This window comes from Gymnodraco acuticeps, unplaced genomic scaffold (genome assembly GCF_902827175.1).
Source record: "Gymnodraco acuticeps unplaced genomic scaffold, fGymAcu1.1, whole genome shotgun sequence".
NCBI classification, from domain to species: domain Eukaryota; kingdom Metazoa; phylum Chordata; class Actinopteri; order Perciformes; family Bathydraconidae; genus Gymnodraco; species Gymnodraco acuticeps.
In genome coordinates, this window is record NW_022990082.1 from 1155822 (window position 1) to 1178132 (window position 22311).

Here is a 22311-nt window from a genome sequence, read left to right on the forward strand (position 1 = left end):
ATATGCACGTTGTTAATGTGACAACTAGAAAAAGCCACTAAAAGAAAATCAGGCCCCTGACACAGAAACACTTGTGCTGCACTGTTAGTGTCTGATTTCACTGACAGCGACTGCCTGAGATACAGGGGAATATATGTATTTATTAATGGTTTAGATATTAGTTAACATTAGACCACACACTACATGTGTCTGTAGTGTTTAGGTATGAATTGGAGTTGGCTTTGTATCCAGTCTGAGAAAAAAAAAGAAAGAAAGAAAGAATTGAAGAAGAAAACTACATAAAGAATGAAAAAGAAAGAAAGTCAAAATGTAAGTTAATAACAAATGAATGCAGAGTGATCACTGTTTTAAATGTTACTGTTAAGTACAGGAACATGTAGTATAAAGATTGTGTCATATACTCTCTAGTGGCCAATAAGAGACAAATCATATGATTTTAGATGTAAGGAGAACATAATCCCTCAATCCGAAGAACAGCCCTTGTATGCAAACGCCCTGACCTCCATATTTTACCGCCATTGATTAACCCAAAGACTCATTCGAATGGGAAGGCGTTTTAACTCTGGAGACGCTGATTGGGACGGAAGAGGATAAGGACCACAAGTGACATTTATTTGTATTTTATTATAATTCTGAAACAAGAGTCAGAATTCTGAGATGTTCAGAAAAAATATATAATTATCTTTTTCTCAGAATTCTGGCTTATTCCTCAGAACAAAAAAAAGTGTTCACTCGGGTCAGATCTTTTAAAAAATGCACATGTGACCCTAATCCTCTTCCGTACATTGGAGACACAAAAGAGAGATCTCTAAAGAAAGAGTCGGGGCGGATGGGAGAACATGTTTGAAAGCACACAACGTGGCAAACACAAATGTTTCTGTTAATGTCGCTGACGCATGTGTGTGAACAGCTGCTTACATTAACGTATAAATAATAAATATGTTTAATAAATGTGTTTGTAAAGTTGCAAAAAGAGGGAAAAGAGCATTTAAAGGGTTCTGGGCAACATGCTAATTAGATGTCAGAGGTTAAGAGTATAGAAGGCAAAATCATCGAGCAGTTGTAGCATTTGTTAAAACATTTAACATTTGCAAATGAACTGTGGAGGGAGATTAGAAAAATAAATAAACAAATAAAACATACACAGAAGAAGAAACCATGCAGAACCCACAGCATCTGGCACAGTATTATACAAACTGTGAGCGACTGTAGAAAAACAAGTGATAGATCTTCTGTGATGCAAACGGTTTTGTTCTGCTTTAATTACATCTTCAAGTAATATGAGTCCAAACAGATGATCGTAAGCATTTTTGTCCAAGATTAAAACAACTTTTTCAGCAAGTCTACAGTAACAGTAAACTACGCTAACTGAATAAATAGTCGGCTTTACATGATGACAAATAGAAATAACCAGAGTACAGATTTAAATCTAAATATCTGCTACAAAATCAGGCTTTAGACATAATCTTGTGAAGTTTGGGAAAATATTGAACCTCCATCAACATCTCAACAATGAAACAGAAGTTAATCTGAACACATCATCTTTTATCAAACACTTATTGCTGTCAATATTACCAAACTTGATAATTGTATAATCTGATTAGTACTTTTAGTTAGTTTATGATTCAACAGTTTTAGACATTTGCATACATAAAAAGAAACTTTGGTTTCACTTTGTTCGTTCTTCAGCTTTTATTAAAAGTGTTGTGTTGTTTGAGAACATTGGAGTTACTTATGATGTAGGTTTAGCTACCGGCCCTTTGTTTTTTTGCAAGTCATCCTTTCCGTATCCTTTATCTTCCTCTACTGTGTGCTTTCTAATGAAGTGAAAATGTCCATAAAGTTGTTTTGTAACTAAATTCATTTCTTGTCCTGAGACGGTCTCTCCAGAACACAATGAGAAGTTCAGTAAAACATTACCATAACAAGCCTCGATATAAATAAGTGTTCAAGGCATTCAAATGGGTTCCAAAGGGCATCATTTGAGCATAGAACAAAAACACAACAGATCTCAAAAACACTTTATAAAAATACTTACAAACCTTCAACCTTGTCCCATTTGGAACTCTCGAGGTGGATAACAACACAGGGACTGAAACTAAGCAAAACAAAAAATGCAAATCATTGACACTGAAATATGAAATCCAATGAAAGTAGAATAATAACGGTCTCGAACAGACCGGAGGGATTCCAATTTCCAGTGTCATTACCCAGTAATGGTCCAGGCATTAATGAGATGTGGTGAGTATAATGTCAGGTTCAGGACAAAATGTTCCCTTTTTAATGCTTTTGGACACAACTCAGCGGCGTCTGATGGACTCTTAATGAGGCGTCAATGACAGAGGCACGCTGCAATATACATCCTGCAAATGTCCTTGGCTGTCGATCGAAGCTGTAGCGTTTACAGTAAGGCCGAGCTCTGCACAAGTTTCATTATCTGTATGGAATTCACTTTGGCCTAGAAACAATTTGCCCAAACTGCTGCTGCAAGAAATATGAGATTCAGGGTTAAAAAAAAAGATTCATTATGCGAGTTTGAATGGATTTACATTTTGAGTCGTACAAAATTCGGTGTAATTAACTGGCAGTGAATAATAATTTCTAAGATACATTTGAATACTTAATCTGTTACTACTCACGTGACTACAGTCTTTCAACTAATACTTTAAATAATCTGCTGTCAAGAAAAAGTGTCTTTGAGTCAGGGATATTTTTATTGGATTTACGAATCTTATAGCTGCACCAATGTATTTTAGGCCACTAAAATGGAAAAACAATGGCAAAACAAGCTGACATTTTATAACTTTCAGCATACACAAGCAACATTGTAATACCACTGGAGTCTTCTTTCTGGCCACCTATGTTTTTATATCTATATTATTCTGGTTGAGTCGATACCAACTCCTTAGGGAAACATCTGATTCTCTTGCTTGTTCAATTTGCAGGTGAACAAATGTGTTTTAGTTTGCTCAAAACGTTTGCCTTGTGCTACTGAAAACAGGTTTGATATGTGATAAGACTGCATGGCAGGAAATCTATGGGCTCTAAACCCAAAGACTTTTGCTTAAGAAAAAGGATCAACGGAGATACAGATCCCTCTCTTTTGGTTCATCACTACAAGGAACTCCCTTAACATTAACCTTAGGGCTTTTATTCATTGTTGATATAAAAAATATTGATTGACGCAATTTTAAATTAAACAAACATTTCCTGTAGAGATCGATGGCTTGGCTGGAAATAGACATTTTGTTCCACAGCTGTACTTTTAGTATGAAGGTTATTAATTGTCTGTCCGAGGGTCTCACATAATTATTTGTGGGGACTATCAGAGGCAGGGGAGACTTACAAAAGAGGCCAACTAGATAAAAAAAATCAGGGTTTGATTTGTAAATAATGGTATTCATATCAATAGTCTGGGAATAATATGGCTCGAAATACTTATAATAAGGTCATATTGGAATATTGTCCAATTTGTGCTTACAAATATGGTCTATAGTCTTAAGAAATATAAGAAAAACACCCTTTTAATGTTCAAACTTTTTAAGTTTCTTTACAAAAACTACAATAATTGTAACTTTGTGAGATGATCGTCTTTTACAGCCAGCCCACATAATATAGTAGATACAGTAGCATCCAACTTCTGATATCTGAAGCAGGTCCCTGATTTATTTTAGTCCCATCCACCCGACCACAAGTTTGCATTACATGACGTGGATAAAAGGATAATAAAGAGGATACAGTATGTTGTTGACTATGTTGTAAAATACAGTAAATAAAGACGTTGGAGATGGGAAGATGCTACGTTACTACTACTGTGCAACTATAAAGTCTGTGAGTAGAAACAACTCAATGCTGCAGATTCAAAAGTCCTCATACAGACTTTATGTTAGAACAGTCTCCAAATGGATTCTCCCTGCTTCCACTCACTTATCATTCATACATTCGGATAGTCAAACTTGAGCAGATTGTGGGAGAGAGAGCAGAAACCCCCCCCCCCCCCCGTGCTCCTGCAGTCCAGCCCCTCATTAGAGTCACTCCACTAGAAGAGTTTAATTAGGATCACAAGTTTGAGGATAGCTTGGATCTGACATTGATGTGGTCTGTCTCAGGAAGGCTCCCGATGGAGTCCTTCTTGGGTAGCCCTGAGTCCCCCAGACCTGTTACCGCACCCCCTACTGCCAGCCCTGCACCGGCCCCAAAACCCTGCGTAGACCCAGGCAGGGATACTGCAGGGAAAGCCCCCACAGACATCTGGTGGGGCAGCACCACCCTATGTGGTATAGCGCTACGCACCCCTGTGTGACCCGATGTTATCTGAGGGGGGCCAATAGAAGTGGAGGAGACTCTTGTGGACTGGGGGGGGCTTGGGGCACCTTGTTGCGCCCCCTCGTGAGGCAGTGAGGGCTGAGAGGCTGACAGTGCCCTGGCGTCTTGGTTTAAAATGCCCATTTGCAGGGAATGAGTACTCTCGTGTGAGCTGGGCCGGTGTGCGGGGCTGATCATGTGCTGCTGGGTCAGAGAGAGCTGGGAGCCTGAGGGGGGGCCGGCCATGCTGGAGCCGAACTGGAAAGATCGTCTTCCGAGTGCCAGCGGGCTCTGGACCGAGGGGCTGGCCAGGGCGGAGGCGAAGGCACCAGCAGGGAGGAACTGAGACTGCAGGGGAGAGGCTGAAACTGGGCTGGGCACACTCTCCAGCACCTGGAATCTCCTCACCATCCTGGGCGACTGCAGGGTCCCCCCTCCCATCGAGTTACCTTGCACAGGGGCACAAAAGTTCATGGCTACGGCCTGCTGCAGAGTGGCGATCGCTGAATTCTGAGGACGCGAGGAGGAGCTCGGAGAATCAAAGATACTGCCGTGGAGAGGAGGTGTCATGGACATGGCCCGCGGCCGTGGAACATCAACCTGCTGAACCATCTCCCGGTCATATTTAACTATCTCCTGGATCATCTCGTTCTCGCGGTTGTTGAAGACCCCTGAGTTCAGGTCATGCTGAACTTTGTGCATCAGGATTGAATTCTTCTTGCCTGCAATGACAAGGACACAGCATGTAGGTTTATTTTATTGTTTGCTAAGAGAAAAACAGCTTTAGTTGGACAAGGTCACATAGCATTATTCTACCTTCTCTTAGTCTCAGCGTCTATTTGACACAGAAAAAACATCATCACCATTTACCTTTACCCTTAATTCTATTCCCGGTGACGGTGGATAAAGGAGCCTAAATATAGAACTATCCACCGTTTCCTCCGAACACAAAATCCATCACTGACAAACAACAAAGATAGAGAGAGAAATAAAGAGCATCCTCTTTACACTGACTCACTATATCCCCATCACAGGGCTAATGTTTGTGCCTGCTTGGGTTTCTGCAGACTCACTTAGATGAGAGTGAGAGAGCATTTCTGTTGCCAACACATCCGTTCATTTGTGCCTCTATGGATATACTTCCTGTAGGTGATTACAGGTTTTCAATCAGGAGAGACGTGATGTATGGAATACATATTTATTATCGGTCACATTATATAAATGAAACATAATGATGACAGTTTATAACAAGTAAATGAAATGGTGTTTTGGCGATTAGGCCCAGGTTTTGTAGGATATCAATCGGGAAGGGAAGAACCGTTTCCGATGAACCCCCCTGGGTCTAGACACTGGTGGTGGTGATAAGTGGTTAGGTCCGGTTGGAAGGGAGAAGGTTAAGCTTGGTCCTGAGTTGAAAGCAGGAGGCGAAGGGGTGGAGGAGGGTTGCGCGTTGACACCTGGAAGACAGCTGATAGGAAAGGGGAGAGCATATATAGAGGTATTAACAGGTGCGATGATTAGGCTTGTAAATGGAGGGGAGTGATAGGTTAGCTGAGGAGTGGCGCTCCCTGTCATTTAGTGCAGGGAGCGAGTATTGCCATGACGTGCAATACGGAGTGATAGTTCTTCCTGTCTGAACTTGCGCTAAGCTTCATTTCTTGTATTGTGCTCATGTTGTTAGAAATGACTGGTGCTGGCTCTAATTGTGGTGAAGATAAAAACATGCCTGATCAGATGCTTTAGACACATTTTACTTGCATAACTGGTATGATCTCGACACTTCTGCATAAACATTCATACACTTATGCAGGCGCTCTTCTTCTAAATCAAATCAAGTTTTATTTATATAACACATTTAAAAGCGATTTTTGGTCGAGCCAAAGTGATGTACATGTCATAAAAACACATTACTACAATCACAATAAAAGACAATAATTCTAAAAAAAAGTGCTGTTATGCGTTGAGTTTTAGGTTTTAGAGATTATGCGAATTTGGCAAGAAGTCAGCATACGACTAAATACATGAGAATTGGATTGCACTACACGAGTTGTATGCAATTCTATGGCACCAATGGGGTAGAACCTCTGAGTTTAACCAGGCAACTATCAGAGGAGCGCTAAAAGTTGTAATACCTCAAGCAGACGGCCAATGGCGATTATGACGCTAAAGGCCAATCGCAGGGCTTAACAAGCACTGCAGGGGGAAGACGCTTGGGATCAAAGACCAGATATCAGCTGCTTGTTGGCCTTTTGAGCTGAACCTAGATGATCCACCATCTGCTGTAACTTGGAGTTGAAGAGGGGCTGTTCCAAGATTCTCTGATGCAGCAGGTGGTTTAGGGAGCTGGCTTTGAAGCAAGGCTGTTAGTCATTACAACAGCCTGAGTGATACACATTTAACAAAGAGGTCAAAAAGGTCGGTGATGAACTTGTTTCTCTCTAGCACAGTCATCCGCAGGGCCAGAAGGAGGAAGATGGGAGTAGGCAGATCCAGACTGCCATGAATCCCTTGCATGAGTTCCATCTGTGGCCGAAAAAACTCACACCATCGAGGTTTTGTGATGAGGTCCACTATAACGACAGGAAGGAGGCAGAAGAATCCTCTTTTGCTGTGCTGCAGCCTGGAAAATCCCCGGTCTAACTTTGAGAGAGTTTTTCATCAAGGATTAATTCTAGATATTCCTCGTAGATAATTGGGGCTTGTTCTTGGTTCACAGAGGCCAAAGACAACATATAAGAACAATAACTCTCTGCTGGCACTTCAAGGGTGCGTTGACAAGGAGACAGGACATGCCGTTAGGTAGACACACATGTGGCGCCAATGCAGAGTTTCATTAAGCTATCAGCCTTTCAGAATTCAGAGCCAATGAGCAGGTGTTAGGCTTTAGCTCATGTAAGCTCACATATCAGTTGCATTGCCTATTCATTATCAAGTAACACGTCACCTCCATCCCGCTTTAAATCACAGCAATACTGCTTATTCTGCTGATCTTGTGTGACACTGTTTACGATGCATTAAGTATATGAAGACAATTAGCCGCTCTCTATATTTGTAGGAATGGATCCCAGGTCAGAGTTTTTGTTAAAATGTATAAATGGCTGCTGTTGGAGCAAGCCTGGTTCCATCAGAATAGTGAATAATGATGCTCCTTCAGGTTGAACTGATCCTAAATAAGCCATCCTGGTCACAGATGCTCAATGAAAAATCTTAACTGTGACTTATTCCACACTTAAGACCTTATGGAAATGCATCAACAATCTTTTCTTACTATGAAAGGAACAAAGCATCTGAAATGTATTAGAAAGTCTGTATTTAAATGTCATATTTGTATCTTCTGACAGCCCTCTGTGTGTTTGATACAGAGGCTTTATAACTTACACTATTGACAAAGCCAAACGAAAGTACACATTATCAGTGATTACAGTGCACAAGGAGCCCAGTGGGAATACTTGGTCGGCGGTTATGTCCTGGAGCACACGCGTCAGTCTCCCCGCTAAAATATGTGAGCTGGCTGACTGGAGGCTGCTCATGTGTGGAATCTGGCTGCTATGGCAACAGCTGGCAGGCGGCTGATCAGGGCTTTTGTAAATATGTGAAGTGTGGTCATGTGACCAGGGGGGGGGGGGGGGGTTGACATCGACAGCATGACTGACATTGCGGGGTGTTAAGGGAGGGGAAAGTTGTTCGCATAGTGAAGAACAATAACAAGTTTGCGTCGACTTGTTAACAAACGGCTTCAGGGAACAGATAAAGAAAATAATTGGGGGCTGATAATTGTCGCCACCATGCGTCTTTGCATCCGCCATACCGCTAGTAAACCAATGCTATGTGTACTGTATATTGTATTAAATGTAGATTTGTTTACTAAATGAACCGTAGCTTTGTAGATTATTAAAGGGTCCCTATTATGCTAATTTGTAATTTCATATTTGTATGTTGTGCCTCTACTGTAATGTTGACGTGCTTTATTGTTAAAAAATGTATATATTTTTCTCATACTGCCTGTGCTTCAGCACCTCTTTTCACCCTCTGTCTGAAACCAGAGCCCAGAGCCTTTGCAGACCATTCACATAAACAAAACCTATAAAACACACTACAGGAAATGGAAAATCCCAACAAATCTAAATAGGGCCCCTTTAACAGATTTTTAAATATACTTGGTTTGTTTCAAATGTGACAGTACATTCTGTGACAAAACATTACTCTTCTGAACAGCCACGACATTCTCTGGGACATGCAGACTCCGATAATATCTGAAACAAACCAAATTTCATTAAAAAAAAGCAGATTTAACTGAGCCGATATTGTAGAGAAGTTTGCATCTCTCAATGTGAATCTTGACCGCGGATTCAAAGAAAAATCAGTCTTTGTGCACGTTTAAGTGCGTATGTGATTCAGTGTTCAGACAGAGTCTCTGCTGAGTGATCACTTATAACAAATCAGTCCATTCATCTAGAAATATTACAGAGGTTCAAACCATAATCTTGCTCAGTGGTTTCTGCCATGATAGTCATAAGTGTCTCTCACGGTATGTTAAATAACAGTTGGCAAAATGGCAGATATCCACAGGAAGTCTTCCATTTTCATGACCGATTTATGCCCACGAAACCGCATAATCATTTCACAGCCATGAATATATTTTCACCATCGACTCCTCTCTGAGGATCATTCACACAGTGGATCACAGCTGTCAGGTAGTGCAGTGTTCAAGTTAATGAATTAATACATTTCCATAATGCCTCATTTCACCTTATGAATGACTCACATATGCCTATATAGGCACCTTACCTGTGGCTTTTATCAGTGAGGCGTAATGCTCATTATCCGTGACTAAATGTCCCAAGAAACATTTCATACATTTGGTCTGAATGGAAAAATGAAATTGATTTTTTTTGTGATTGAGATCTGAGAAAAATAATGTCAACGTGTGCATCTTCTGCCCAGATGGACCCGAAAAATTTCATTTTGGGGACAGTAGTACATTTTGGGGACAGTAGTACATTTTGAAGAAACAATGAGTTAAAAAAATCAGATAAAGTTAACTTTATTTGTGCCGTTACAAATCAAGTTGGCCTTCTTACCTATCCTGTCCAATCTGTCAATGGCAACCGTCTCAAAGGCCCTCCTCATCATGGGATACTCCTCCAGCACCTCGTTGAAGTTGTCCACAGAGAGCGAGTACAGGCGGCAGTAGGTGTCCGCTCTCACGCTGGCCGTCCGTCTGCCACGGGTCAGCAGACAGATCTCTGGAGAGGTGAAAGTGAGAGCAGACAGGAGATGATCAGATCAAAAAAAGTGACAGTTTTCAGAGTGTCAGTGCCAGAGAAAAGAACATAGATGATATAAATCAGGATATATGTTGAGCCGTCTGAAACTGACATCCCAGAACTCTAGGCTTTGAGCTAATGTGTGATCAGAAGTGGTACAGGTGCTCAGAGGTTGTCAGAGATGGCAAAAGTACACACATCCTTTACTCAAGTAGAAGTACAGATACTCGTATTTAAAAAATACTCTGGTAAAAGTAGAAGTACTGAATGAACTTCTTTACTCAAGTAAAAGTAAAGAAGTATGGGCTTTGAAATGTACTTAAGTAAAAAGTACCCATAACTACCAGCTGCTTTAAAGAATACCTGACCTCCATTGATATCAATAGAACAATAATGTCATTGTTAGCTAATGAATGTTTCCATGCTGAACAACGGCAACATGACAACGTTCTCATTGGTCCCTCTCCTTTAGAGAAGACCAGGAAATGATGGATACACGGATCGTGTTCAAATCAATAGGCACACAATGACTCTAAATAATAATGATCACGCCACCAAACACAGATTTAAAAAAGTAATGAGTCTGTTTTGAAAATGTAAGAAGTAGAAAGTACAGGTATTTGTGTTAAAAATGTAAGAAGTAAAAGTAAAAAGTTGTCAGAAAAATAAGTAGTGGAGTAAAGTACTGATACCAGAAAAATGTACTTAAGTACAGTTGCAAAGTATTTGTACTCCACTACTTCCCACCTCTGGAGGTTGTGTGTAGCCAGGTTGATCCACTGACAGTAAAACTGAATATGTCCTCCACTGTGCTGACAGCTGTGTGAAGGGAGCACACTCTATATTTGGAGATGTTCAGCTGAGCTTCATTACATTCAGTTGTTCCCCTTGTTGCTCCCATGGTTGTCTTGACAACTATATGCCCTCTTTTTACTCCCATGAAAGGTCGACCTCCTCTGACTATTTGTGGGGAAAGGGAGAAAAATAACGAAACACGAGGAGACTACATTAAGGACGTGAGTAGAGGTGCTACAGTGGAGTGCACTGTGACTGTCTGTTCATGACTGTGATGTCTCCAGATGCACAAAGCAAACCAAGGCAGCATCAGAACAAGAAACACAAACCTACACATGTCATTGGAAAGTATATAAATATACAATACGACTAAAATATTACAGAGCTCAACACTAACTTTAAAAATAGTTTCCACGATTGACAACCAGGCATTCACTTTTGGTTGCCAAAAATGATAATATGGATTTTTAGTCAAATGTTTTTTGAATGATTAAGACACTGTGCTGTTATACGTAATGAAAGTATGAAATAAAATAATAAAAGCTTCATTACAGTAACATATGGAAGAAAATAAGTGTTTTTCCCAATATTTTAAATGAGATTTCTGCAAGTATTCTGACCTTTTGCTCAGAACTCTTTTCAACACAAGGCAATTCAAAGTGCTTTACAAAAAATGTAAGACATTAAGAAAATGGCATTTAAAATCAGTCATTAAAAAGAAAAGCTAATAAAATAAACATTAAAAGAAAAAATACATGGATAAAAGTTACAGTGCAGTTTAAGATATGAATAGTTCAATTAAAAGCAGCGACAAAAAGAAAAGTCTTTAGTCTGGATTTAAAAGTAGTCAGAGTTCAGCGGACCTGCAGGTTTCTGGGAGTTTGTTCCAGATATTTGGAGCAGAATAACTGAACGCTGCTTCTCCATGTTTAGTTCTGACTCTGGGGACAGAAAGCTGACCAGTCCCTGAAGACCTGAGAGATCTGGATGGTTCATAATTTAGCAGGAGGTCAGAAATGTATTTTGGGCCTAAACCATTCAGTGCTTTATAAACCAGCAGCAGTATTTTGAAATCTATTCTTTGACACACAGGAAGCCAGTGTAAAGACTTCAGAACAGGAGTGATGTGATCCACTTTCTTAGTGTTAGTGAGGACTCGAGCAGCGGCGTTCTGAATCAGCTGCAGCTTCCTAATAGATTTTTTAGTGAGATCTGTGAAAACGCCATTACAGTAGTCGAGTCTACTGAAGATAAAAGCATGGACAAGTTTTTCCAAATCCTGCTGTGACATTAGTCTTTTAATCCTAGATATGTTCTTTAGGTGATAGTAGGCTGATTTAGTAACTGTTTTAATGTGACTGTTGAAACTCAGGTCAGAGTCCATGACTACACCTAGATTTCTGGCTTTATCTGTTGTTTTGAACATTGCACACTGAAGCTCAGCGCTAACTTTTATACGTTCTGCCTTGGCTCCAAAAACCATTACCTCAGTTTTATCTTTGTTTAATTGGAGAAAGTTCTGACACATCCAGTCATTGATTTGTTGAATGCACTTACTCAGTGTTTGAACTGGAGCATAGTCTCCTGGTGAAATTGTTACGTGAATTTGTGTGTCATCCGCATAGCTATGGTAACTTATTTTGTTGTTTTTCATTATCTGAGCCAGTGGTAGCATGTAGATGTTAAAGAGAACAGGCCCCAGGATGGAGCCTTGAGGTACCCCACATGTCATATTTGTCAACTCAGATGTGTATTTACCTATAGAAACAAAGTTGTTTCTGTCCTTCAAGTAGGATTCAAACCAATTTAGAACTGTTTCCGAAAGTCCCACCCAGTTTTTCAGTCGATCTAGTAATATGTTGTGGTCAACAGTGTCAAACGCAGCACTGAGATCTAATAATACTAACACTGAAGTTCTGCCACTGTCTGTGTTTAAGTGGATGTCATTGAAGACCTTAGAACTAAAACAGCATTCTTATGTGGTGCTCACCGATAGCAACCAAAGTTCAAGAATTGGTTAACAATGGCAACCTGGCAACCATTACTGTGGAGCCTTGCAATGTTCATTAGAGTTGTTCATTCTTAATTACTTTCATATAAAAGAGTTAGATGGCAACATTTAACAGTCGGGCTAGCTGTTTTCATTTTGTGTGCTAAGCTAACCATCTGCTGGCACTAGCTTCATATTTAATGTACACACATAAGGATGGTATTATCATTATCATCTCTATCTTGGTAAAAATAAATATAGTGTATTTTCTAACATTTCTATCTTTTTAAAAGGCAAAAAAAGTTGTAAGTGTTGATAGGATCTATGCTATCTATATATCTAACAGCTTTCAGTGTGTCAATCTTTAGAAATGAACACAATCCCTGTCTCTATACAACAGATTCTGTGCATACAGTTCATTCATAAACGCCTACATTCACTGACTATGAGTCAGGTTACAGCAGCTTTTTATCCAGGGATCAATAAAGGGTAACCTAGAGTGTGACCATGTTTTCTGCCTGTCTGATAAAGGATTTATAGTTCCTCTGTAGATTAATAATGAATAGCATATGCAGATAGACGCTCTACCTCTTACTGTATGTTCTGCTCCTCATGGTCAACTGCGGTAATGTAAGTAAAAGGGTGTACACTGTACAGTATGACGCATTTTAAACAGGGTGTGTACTCATACCAGTACTCAGTCTATTGATTAACACGTTAGTGATACTGAGTAAAGAGCGTAGTCAAATAAGGTAAAAGTCATTGAAAAAAAGAACGTTTCTAAGTTTTCTTTATTACTAAAGTTTAAGGTTTTTAGCATTATAAAGTTCGGAGTTGTGGAAGAACCTCTCCTCAGATCCACAAGAAGCCCCAGACGTCTTTTCATAAATTGTCACGGATATTATATATTCCTGCTACATATCACAACCATTTACATATTATTTCATCATTAGTAGGACGTGCTGCATGGGAGAGAATATTATTCTCATGAAACCACTTAATTAAAAAGCTTTTCAAACCACTTAGTAACCATTTATAGCAGAGTAGCTATCATCCTTAAATATGATATTTCTTTACAGTTGTTTTTCTTTTTCTGCTACCAGGAAAACCTTTTTCTGCTACAAATACAACAATATTCTTAACCCAGTTCCCTTCTAGATTCTGAAATATGTATGTGTTTATAGATAATCAGTGAAACACATAAGCTCCTCCGTTCTCCTCTGTTGCTCTCCCTGAGGTTTCTCCCATTTTTTCCCCTTTAAACTGTGGGGTTTTCTCTGGAAGATTTTCCTTGTACGATGTGAGGGTCTAAGGATAGAGGGTGTCGTTTTTCTCATACTGATATTCTGAACAATCTGTGCTGTTGTATTTGCTGTAAAGTGTCTCTACTGTAGGCTATTTTTATTATATGTACAGCACTTTGGCTTGACCAAAAATCGTTTATAAATGTGCTATATAAATAAAACTTGATTTGATTTGTTATATTGTCAAAATAAAGGTTTGAATTATAAGATGTTGTGTGCAGACTAATTCTCAGATAGTGAATATTGAACTGTACACAAGCAGATGTTTAATGAACCAATGAAGTGCATTGTTCTGCCAGACAGCAATTTTATAAAAATAGCCAAAGTCTAGTCTGCAGATTCAGCTGCTTTTAAAGCCATAGAAAACTGTTTACAAAACTCTGGCTTTTTTCTAAATCTATTAATGCAAATAATTTACAAATGTAGCAAAGGATAATGTGGATAGAAATTCAGTTCAGGCCAAGAAATGTTAAAGGCAATATAGATAGTATATGTTACAGAATACTGTACTACTGCGACCTGATGTTTATAATCACTCATGTCAACAGAGCTAAAGTCTAAAAATATGAATTGGAGCTCAGGGCATGTTTGACCTGACATCACCATGTTCTTACTGCTACTTACTCATTGAGATATTTTATCACAAACAGGGGTTATGTTGTGCCCTCACTCCAAGCAATGCAAGTTATGTGAAGGGAGACCTGTGATTTCCCTTCATGAAAAATATTTGCTTGACATTACAGCCCTGCTATAGCTGTTGTGCTGTGCTAATTGGCTGTTATTAGGATGTGTGCAAATTGACATAAAAATGAATAAAAGGGGAACAAATGCTCCATGTTTTTTAGGCTGTAAACTTTAACTGTTATGTAAGCCAAGTAGACAGACAGTGTATCACTCTTCCTCCTGTACGTTAGCAGATAGAAGGCATCACATAATGAATGAATGGTAAATAAAGAATGCTGGAAATAACTGCATCTCCATTAGCCTATATGCTCTGCAGAGACTGCCTTCTTCATGTCGTGAATTGCAGCTGATGTTTTAAGATGGCAATTGGCAATTTGACTTATACAACATTCGTAAGTTGTACATTTGACTCATACAATAACCCACCTTCGAGTGATGCGCTAGTTTCTTCATGTTTTGTTTTTTGCGCCGGACTGAAACTGTCTTTTCACCGACATCTCTTCACCTGCACTAGTGGCCGTATCAAAGCCGTGATTGGTCAGATGTCGATTCATTGCAACGGTGTCGGGTTACAGACGTGCTCCTCTTGTCACCTCTCACTCTCGCGGGGGGTGCGCGGAGAACTGAGCGGAGAACTGCGCACAGCAGCTGAGGCCCTCTGGGCGGGGCCCCCTGCACAAGGCGGGGCCCCATGCAGCCTGCGTGATTGGCCTGTAGGGAGGGGCGGCCCTGCACCGGTGTGACAGTACTCTTCAAAGGATTCACGAAATATGACTACTACTCTTACTGTTTAACATTTTAGGTTACTTAATGTTACTTCATATTAAGGCTAATACAAATGACAAGGCTGTAATGCTAACTAACGTGCTAGCTACTAGCTAGGTAGCTAACTTGATCCAGCCACTCCTGGTCCTTTCATCAGACGGGAAGCGAAAGAACGAGCAAGAACCATTGCTGGTATGATAACAACCTGGTACTAAGCACACAGGCATCTTGTTAAAGTTATCTGATTTTAGCTATCTAGTGGAGGAAAAATAATTGTGACATCACTGACGCGACTCTGGGATTTGTAGTCTTTCTAGTTTCGTATTTTTCATAGTCTTATATTTCAACAGTTTTAAGACAAACTGTGACTTTTTTGACATGGAAATTATTTTTTAAGATTGACAAACATCATATGTGTAATTCATGGCACAATTCAAACGGGATCGAAAGATACGTTTTCTCTCTCCATTGACTTCAATACATTATTTTTCCGAAATAAGGTCCCATGGACCAGAAGTAGATGGGCGTGACTTCGCCACTCTATTATACTTAAAGTTCAGGGTAATCAACTGTTAAAAACATACTACACCTTTTTTTCAATAAATTGATGTTTTCAAAGTAAATGGATAATCGTTTTTAATAATAATTAGCCTATTGACCCAAATAATCGAGATTATGATTTTTGCCATAATCGAGCAGCCCTCAATTTAACCGAATGGAACAGAATTAGGGTTGCCCGATATATCGTGTCGTGACGATAATCGTGATATGCGCATGCGCGATATTCACATCGCGTGGATGTCATGTTAGATGTCAATTATTTTGCTGCTTGCTACAAAAGGAAAGCTTGCGCGGCTCTCATGTCAGGGGTAATTGAGTGAGTGGCATGCAGGCTCTGCATGCACAGCAAACTACAATCAAATCTCCAAAGCAAACTGACCCCGTGATTAAAGATAAAAACACTGAATAAAGTAGTTTCATGTGTTTCTCCAGGGCAGTTCGGCGCTGCTAACCGAGCTAGCTCAGCTTGTTGCTCTGATAACTTAAGATCCAGACGTCGGTGACTAAAATCCTTTATCCGGTTAAATATCGTTAAAAATTACCAATTGTATAGCATTAGAGATCAAGAAAGAATGGTTTGCGGAAAAAAACAAAACAATTCCTGTATGTTTTCATATCGCAATATATATCGCAGGGGGGGGGGAAATGGAATAGAATAGAAGGGACCAGAACGAAATGGAATAAAATAGAAAAGCATAGAAAAGAGTATAATAGAACATAACAGAATGGAAAATAATAGGATAGAAATAGAATATAAAATAATACAATAGAATATACTGTAATTTAATATAAATATAATATAATTGAATAGATTTGGACGGAATAGAATAGAGATATGTTCCTCCTGTGTAATGTTCTATTGTTGTTCTATTCTATTAAATTGTATTCAATGCTGTTTCTATTTTACTCAGGTAAGTAATCTTCCTGACACTTGGAAAAGTAATGCGGTATAGTAAGGCATAATTTGCTAGTTGAAAAAAACATCAAAAGTTATTTTTAATAATCTTGCATTTGATCAACATTGAACCAACAAAATGTAAACCCAATGTCGGAAATTCCATCAACCATTTTAGACAAAATATTTTCTGTCTCACTCATTGCTCTGTTTCCCCGATGTAGGGGAAAAGGTTCAGTATAGCCTGCAAAGGATCTGGGTTAAAATGTGTATTCTAAGAGGCTGCCAATGAACACAGAGTTCTAACATCTTTATATCAGACTCATAAATACAAAAACAGCACCCTTGTGAAGAACAGAAACAGCTATGACTTTAGATATTTGACCACTTAACTCCCTTACTGCCATAAAGTGTGTTTGCTAACATTACCACGTTTGAAAGACTTCACATGTGCTCTGTTGGGCATATCCCCATGTGTGTTACATCACTAGAAAGCCCTGAGGTGCTTTCCACAGTACATGAGGACTCAAATAAACTGCATGTACTGTATGGTGTTTGAAATAAAGTCCTCAGTGTTGTGTCCTCCACAAAGGAGACACAATGATTTTTATCAGGTCCTTGGTCCTCCCCAAGATCAAAAAGTGGATCACTTTAGTCCAGTTCTGAGGTCTTTACACTGTCCGTCAAACAGTACTGCTGGATTCCAAAGGACTGCATGGTTTAAGGCTTAAATACATTTGAGATCTCCTTGTTCTTTATAAACCATCATGACCTTTCAAGTCGACTGGGACATGTCTTCTTTCGGTTCCCAGAGTCAAAAGTAAACATGGAGAATTAGTGTTCAGTTTTCATGCTACAAATATCCAATTTGCAGGTCTGCTACAACTCCCTGTTCTTTAAAATCTAGGCTTTTTAAATATATTTTATTATAACAAATAACTATTCATATCTTACACAGCAATGTAACTTTAATTCTATGTTATTACTTTCTCAATTCTTTTTTAACTTAATTTACTTTCTCTTTCTGTAAGAGCTAATGTAGAGCACTTTAAATTGCTTTGTTGTTGAAATGTTCTGTAAAATTGAGCCTGCCTTGCCTCGGGAGTATATTAACCGAATAGAAAATAATAGAAAAGATAACACAAATGTTCTATTCTACTGTATTCCATTATGTTACACAATAATCTGTTCTATTCAATTCTACTTCTATGACTACATTATGATAGAATAGAATTCAACAAAATAAAAGAAATGAACAGAAGAGAATAGGACAGGCCAAAAAACAAACCAGAACAAAACAGTAAAATAATAGAAAAGACGAATACAAAAATCAGAGCAGAACAGAATCAAATCAAGTTGTATTTATATAGCACATTTATAAACGATTTTTGGTCGAGCCAAAGTGCTGTACATATAATAAAAATAGCCTACAGTAGAGACACTTTACAGCTAATACAACAGCACAGATTGTTCAGATTATCAGTATGAGAAAAACAACACCCTCTGTCCTTAGACCCTCACATCGTACAAGGAAAAACTTCCAGAGAAAACCCACAGTTTAAGAAAGAAAAAATAGAATAATAAGAATAATATAGAGCAGCATCTGATGATACTAAGATGACCGAGTCAGTGACATACCTCCAAAGTAGGATCCGTCCATCAGCTTCATGCCGATGCTCCCCTTGGTGAGGACGCTGACCACGCCGTGCTGGATGAAGTACATCTTCTTGCCGATGGTGCCCTCTCTGATGATGTAGTCTAAAGGCTGGAAGACCTCAAACCTCAGCTTGGTCAACATGGCTGTCACAAAGTTGGGATCAGCATTGGCAAACAGCGGCATGGAAGCCACCAGCTTACGGCAGTTAAAGTTGACGATTTCCTAAATTGAAAGAGGAAACAGCGGTGGATCATAATGTCAGGGTAAGAGATTGGTAGGCATGCATGTGTTTTCTATACAGCAATGTTTAGAGGTTACACAGCATGAATACCAAAATCAATTGCAATGTTCTGTTGTGGAAAATAGATGATTTAGCATTAAGGAGTATGTTTGCATTGGCATCTCAGGAAGAACAACTTATAAAACTGTTGATTTCACAATATGTTCTGGGTAAACACATGATTATAAGATATCATTAATTTTCTCCATTTGAGTTTTCTCTTTATTTTCTGTTACCTGAAGTGTCCTTGAAGCAAGAGGGAATTTGTTATTGCTTACTGCAGCAAACAATATTGGCAGCAGGAAAAACTACTTTTGGGTGAATTAAATGTTGAGTCCATTCTTTAAGAAAGTAAATAACAAAAGGTTTATAACTAAATCAATGCAGAGAAGATTGGATAAAGCTGTGTGTTTGTTGGTGTATGAGCACATTATGCTTTGCTGTTTTGGTACCTGGCGCAGAGGCTCATTTAGCTCCTCCAGGATGCTCTCTTCATCAAACATCTTGCCCTGGTATCTGTGCTCGTAGTAGTCATGGATTTTCTGTCGGAAGTCTGCTGGTAGCTTGTGGAACGACATGTACTGCTCCACTTGTTTGTACTGTAGGATGGAGAGAGAAAGAGGTGAGGAGAAACAAAATTCAGCATCTCTATTGTTAATTGTGGCGGGAAAAGTTTTGAAGTATGTCCTACTTTGCAGCTGTAGGCACACCACTCACTTCTCATTTATACCCAAAATACTTTTCCTCAATCACCAGCTGTAGCTTTCATGTGTGCCGGGATGTACAGCTCTGCATACATGAAGATCCTGTGACACATTTATATCTTGTAGCTATGTGAGGAAAACTGTGATGAAGCTGTCAAAGAAACATGACAGCTCTGTATATCCCTCGAGGATTCATCACGCTCTACTGTGTTCAGAGAAGGAAGACACTGCTATTGTACATCCTATCCACAAACGTTGGTGTGACTAAAAATGTTTTATTTTGAAGGGCTGAACATACAGTTCATATTATCAGGCTTTGAAATGGAAAATACATACTATTGTTATGTGTTTCCATGAGTTAAATATATGAAACAACTCACCCATGATCTGGTAAATTGAGTGAAAAAGACATAGGTAAATAATTGAACAGAACATTGGGCATTTGTGTACTCGGGTTACTATACTGAGAAAGCAAGATGTTTGTTATGTATGTTGGTGTTGATAAATCTGTTACAATGTGGATAGAAAAAAAAGAGCGGTATATGGAGGTTGGCTGGCAGCAGCGCATCGTGTCTGCTCACCCATATGATTCAAGCCATCACATATTCGCCACCGTTATGTTTATCTGCATCACATGCACCCTGAGTGTCCACTTCCCTCAACTCATTATGCCACTCCATAACACATTTCATGCCTGGATTCCCTGTGAAAATAGCAGCTGGATCTACTGTACAGCTTCTGCTGAGAGGTGGAATTGCATGGCACTGTGTAAATTGGGGAATGAATCTTCACATTCACTGTACACCAACGCCCCTTTGCTAAGCTTTATTTATACCGGGAAGATGCGGCAATTTATTGCGATTTCACACAACAACACCTTCCAATGTAAATATATATGCTACGTGCAAAACATCAACACCCTGAGGGGAGAAATGGACACATGGTTTCTGTTTTTTTGCATTTCTGGTTTGATGCTAAGCTAACTGCATGTCATTGTCTCTGTACTTGTACTTTATGCAATGACAATAAGTCAAATCTGATCGCTGATCTAATCCAAACTTAACTAGTGCTGTGAACTTCCTTTTTATATCAGAATCAGACTCACAAGTATACAACATACAAGCAGGAAAAATATGATTAAATTAGCTGTTTATGGACACAAATCTGTTTTTTAACAGCGATCAATACTGTGCCTCAACGTGGCTCTGTTGTTGGAGCAACTTTAAAGTGTTACGTAAGATCTGTCTCGCTCCCAAGTGTATATGTGTGTGTGTTAAGCAGTGTGAGTCATCCCTCCGGGGGATAAACTGTCAATTGGATAAGTGGTAGGTTTCAATCAGGGGTCAAAGGAGAACCAAGTCTGTTCAGCACCGCACCGAAAGACACAAAACACAGCTCAAATCTTCTATACAGAGTTCAAATGTTAAGGTTTGATACGCAGTGCTCAAATAGTTATGCAGTACCAATTACTGTCAGTGGAAGTAAAAGACTAAATAAATTGATTGCCCCCCCGTCAAGCAAAGCCGTCGTTGTTTACAGCCTGTGGTTTGGCAATATTAATCAGCAGAGTAATCATTCCTTTACCTTCCTGCTTTGAAGTTATAGCTATCACAGCTGTCAGTTTATACTTTTTTAACCTCGACTGAAGAAAAACATCTACGAAGAAAATATGACAAAATAAAACGTTGCTATTGAAATCAGTCAGATAAACTTTTCCCATACAGATTCAGTTTAGATGACAGTCAACATGCGTTACCTAGGAGTGGGCAATATGAAATAAATTCAAACATGTTTTAAAACCAATTTAAAGACTTGTACACTCTGTCAATGGCTTGTTATTTTTTTACTTCAATTTGGCACATATCTGTATCTCGTTAAGTCCCTGGATGGACAATATAAGCAGCTATAAAATAAATCTTTTCTAGAGAGGCAAATCATTCCTGCCTGTGAGTATAGCCAATCAGGATTAATGTGGACACACCCTGTATGACAGTGACCTTGCTTGTAACAGTCAATGACACGTACATACTATAGGGTGGCTCTCTGTAAGAAATTACATTGTGTCACACGATAAGGTGACATATGGGTTAGAGGAGAAAATGAAGGCTTGACCCTGGTGCCTTTGGTGTCACGGTAAATCACATTATCCTTTCTACAGGACACACTGGCTGTCATGGTAGGGCAGCATTAATTTGTTTCCATACAGTAGGATTATCCTACATAATATAAAGCAGTGGGAGAGAAAACGTGCTTTTATGTAAGAGTTGCCTCATTAGTGAAAGAGAGTGATATACGTCCTTATTTTCAGGGAAACGTAATTTATTTTTAATTAAACAACTTTAAATCCATTCCATCTCCTTTAATCCTTCTCTTTCCGCTTTAAATTCACATTCCTCACACTCTTTCCATTTCCCTATCTCTTTTAAACACTTTTGCCTAATAATTGCCAAGTATCTTACTGTTCTCCATTGTGATCTATATATGTATTACACAATGAAGACACATGCAAACAGAACCGCATTGCCTCTTACATGACAAAATGAAAATCCTAGTGTATCACTTACTTTAATGAACCACATCATTAAATTACATCTGCAAAACAATTAACGGCATTCTCTTCCTTCTTACGTAAACCAATTTTAATCTCATCTCATTCAGTCTTAATTAATTGCCTTTGTCCATGGTTTATTTAGAACGAACAGCCATGGCAGTGCAAAACGAACCCTTACTTGGTTTCATCTTTAACCATGTTTACACATTTTGAACACATCTTGAAGGTTAAGACATTATACAGAAAAACGGAACTTTCTTTTTAAATAAAAAGGTAAGGACATGAGAGGGGATTCCCCAAATGTGTGTCTCTCTAACTCACCAAGTAGAACAAAAAAAGACTTAAGCAATTTCCCTTAAACTACACAAATTCCTTCCCATTTGCCGTGTGTCAGTAACAATTAAAGATGCAGCCACCGTCCAGAGAATACAGCTTATTTAATCGAGCCTGGGGGTAAACTGGGAGGCTTCCAATAAATGTTTCCTCTCTCTCTCTATATATATATATATATATATATATATATATATATATATATATATATATATATATATAA

General features: G+C 39.0%; 1 protein-coding gene across 1 annotated transcript in view; it reads right to left on the minus strand.

Moving 5' to 3' along the window:
- Positions 1 to 2695: 2695 nt before the first annotated feature.
- The window catches only part of hcn2b (hyperpolarization activated cyclic nucleotide-gated potassium channel 2b), a 65924-nt gene continuing 46308 nt past the window's right edge, over positions 2696 to 22311 (minus strand). The window contains exons 5-8 of the mRNA XM_034216228.1: positions 18956 to 19102; positions 18205 to 18445; positions 9387 to 9551; positions 2696 to 5027 (exon numbers count right to left, since the gene is read on the minus strand). Coding sequence (XP_034072119.1) covers positions 4060 to 5027; positions 9387 to 9551; positions 18205 to 18445; positions 18956 to 19102 — 1521 coding nt within the window. The 3' untranslated portion in view covers positions 2696 to 4059. The remainder of the gene's footprint in view (positions 5028 to 9386; positions 9552 to 18204; positions 18446 to 18955; positions 19103 to 22311) is intronic.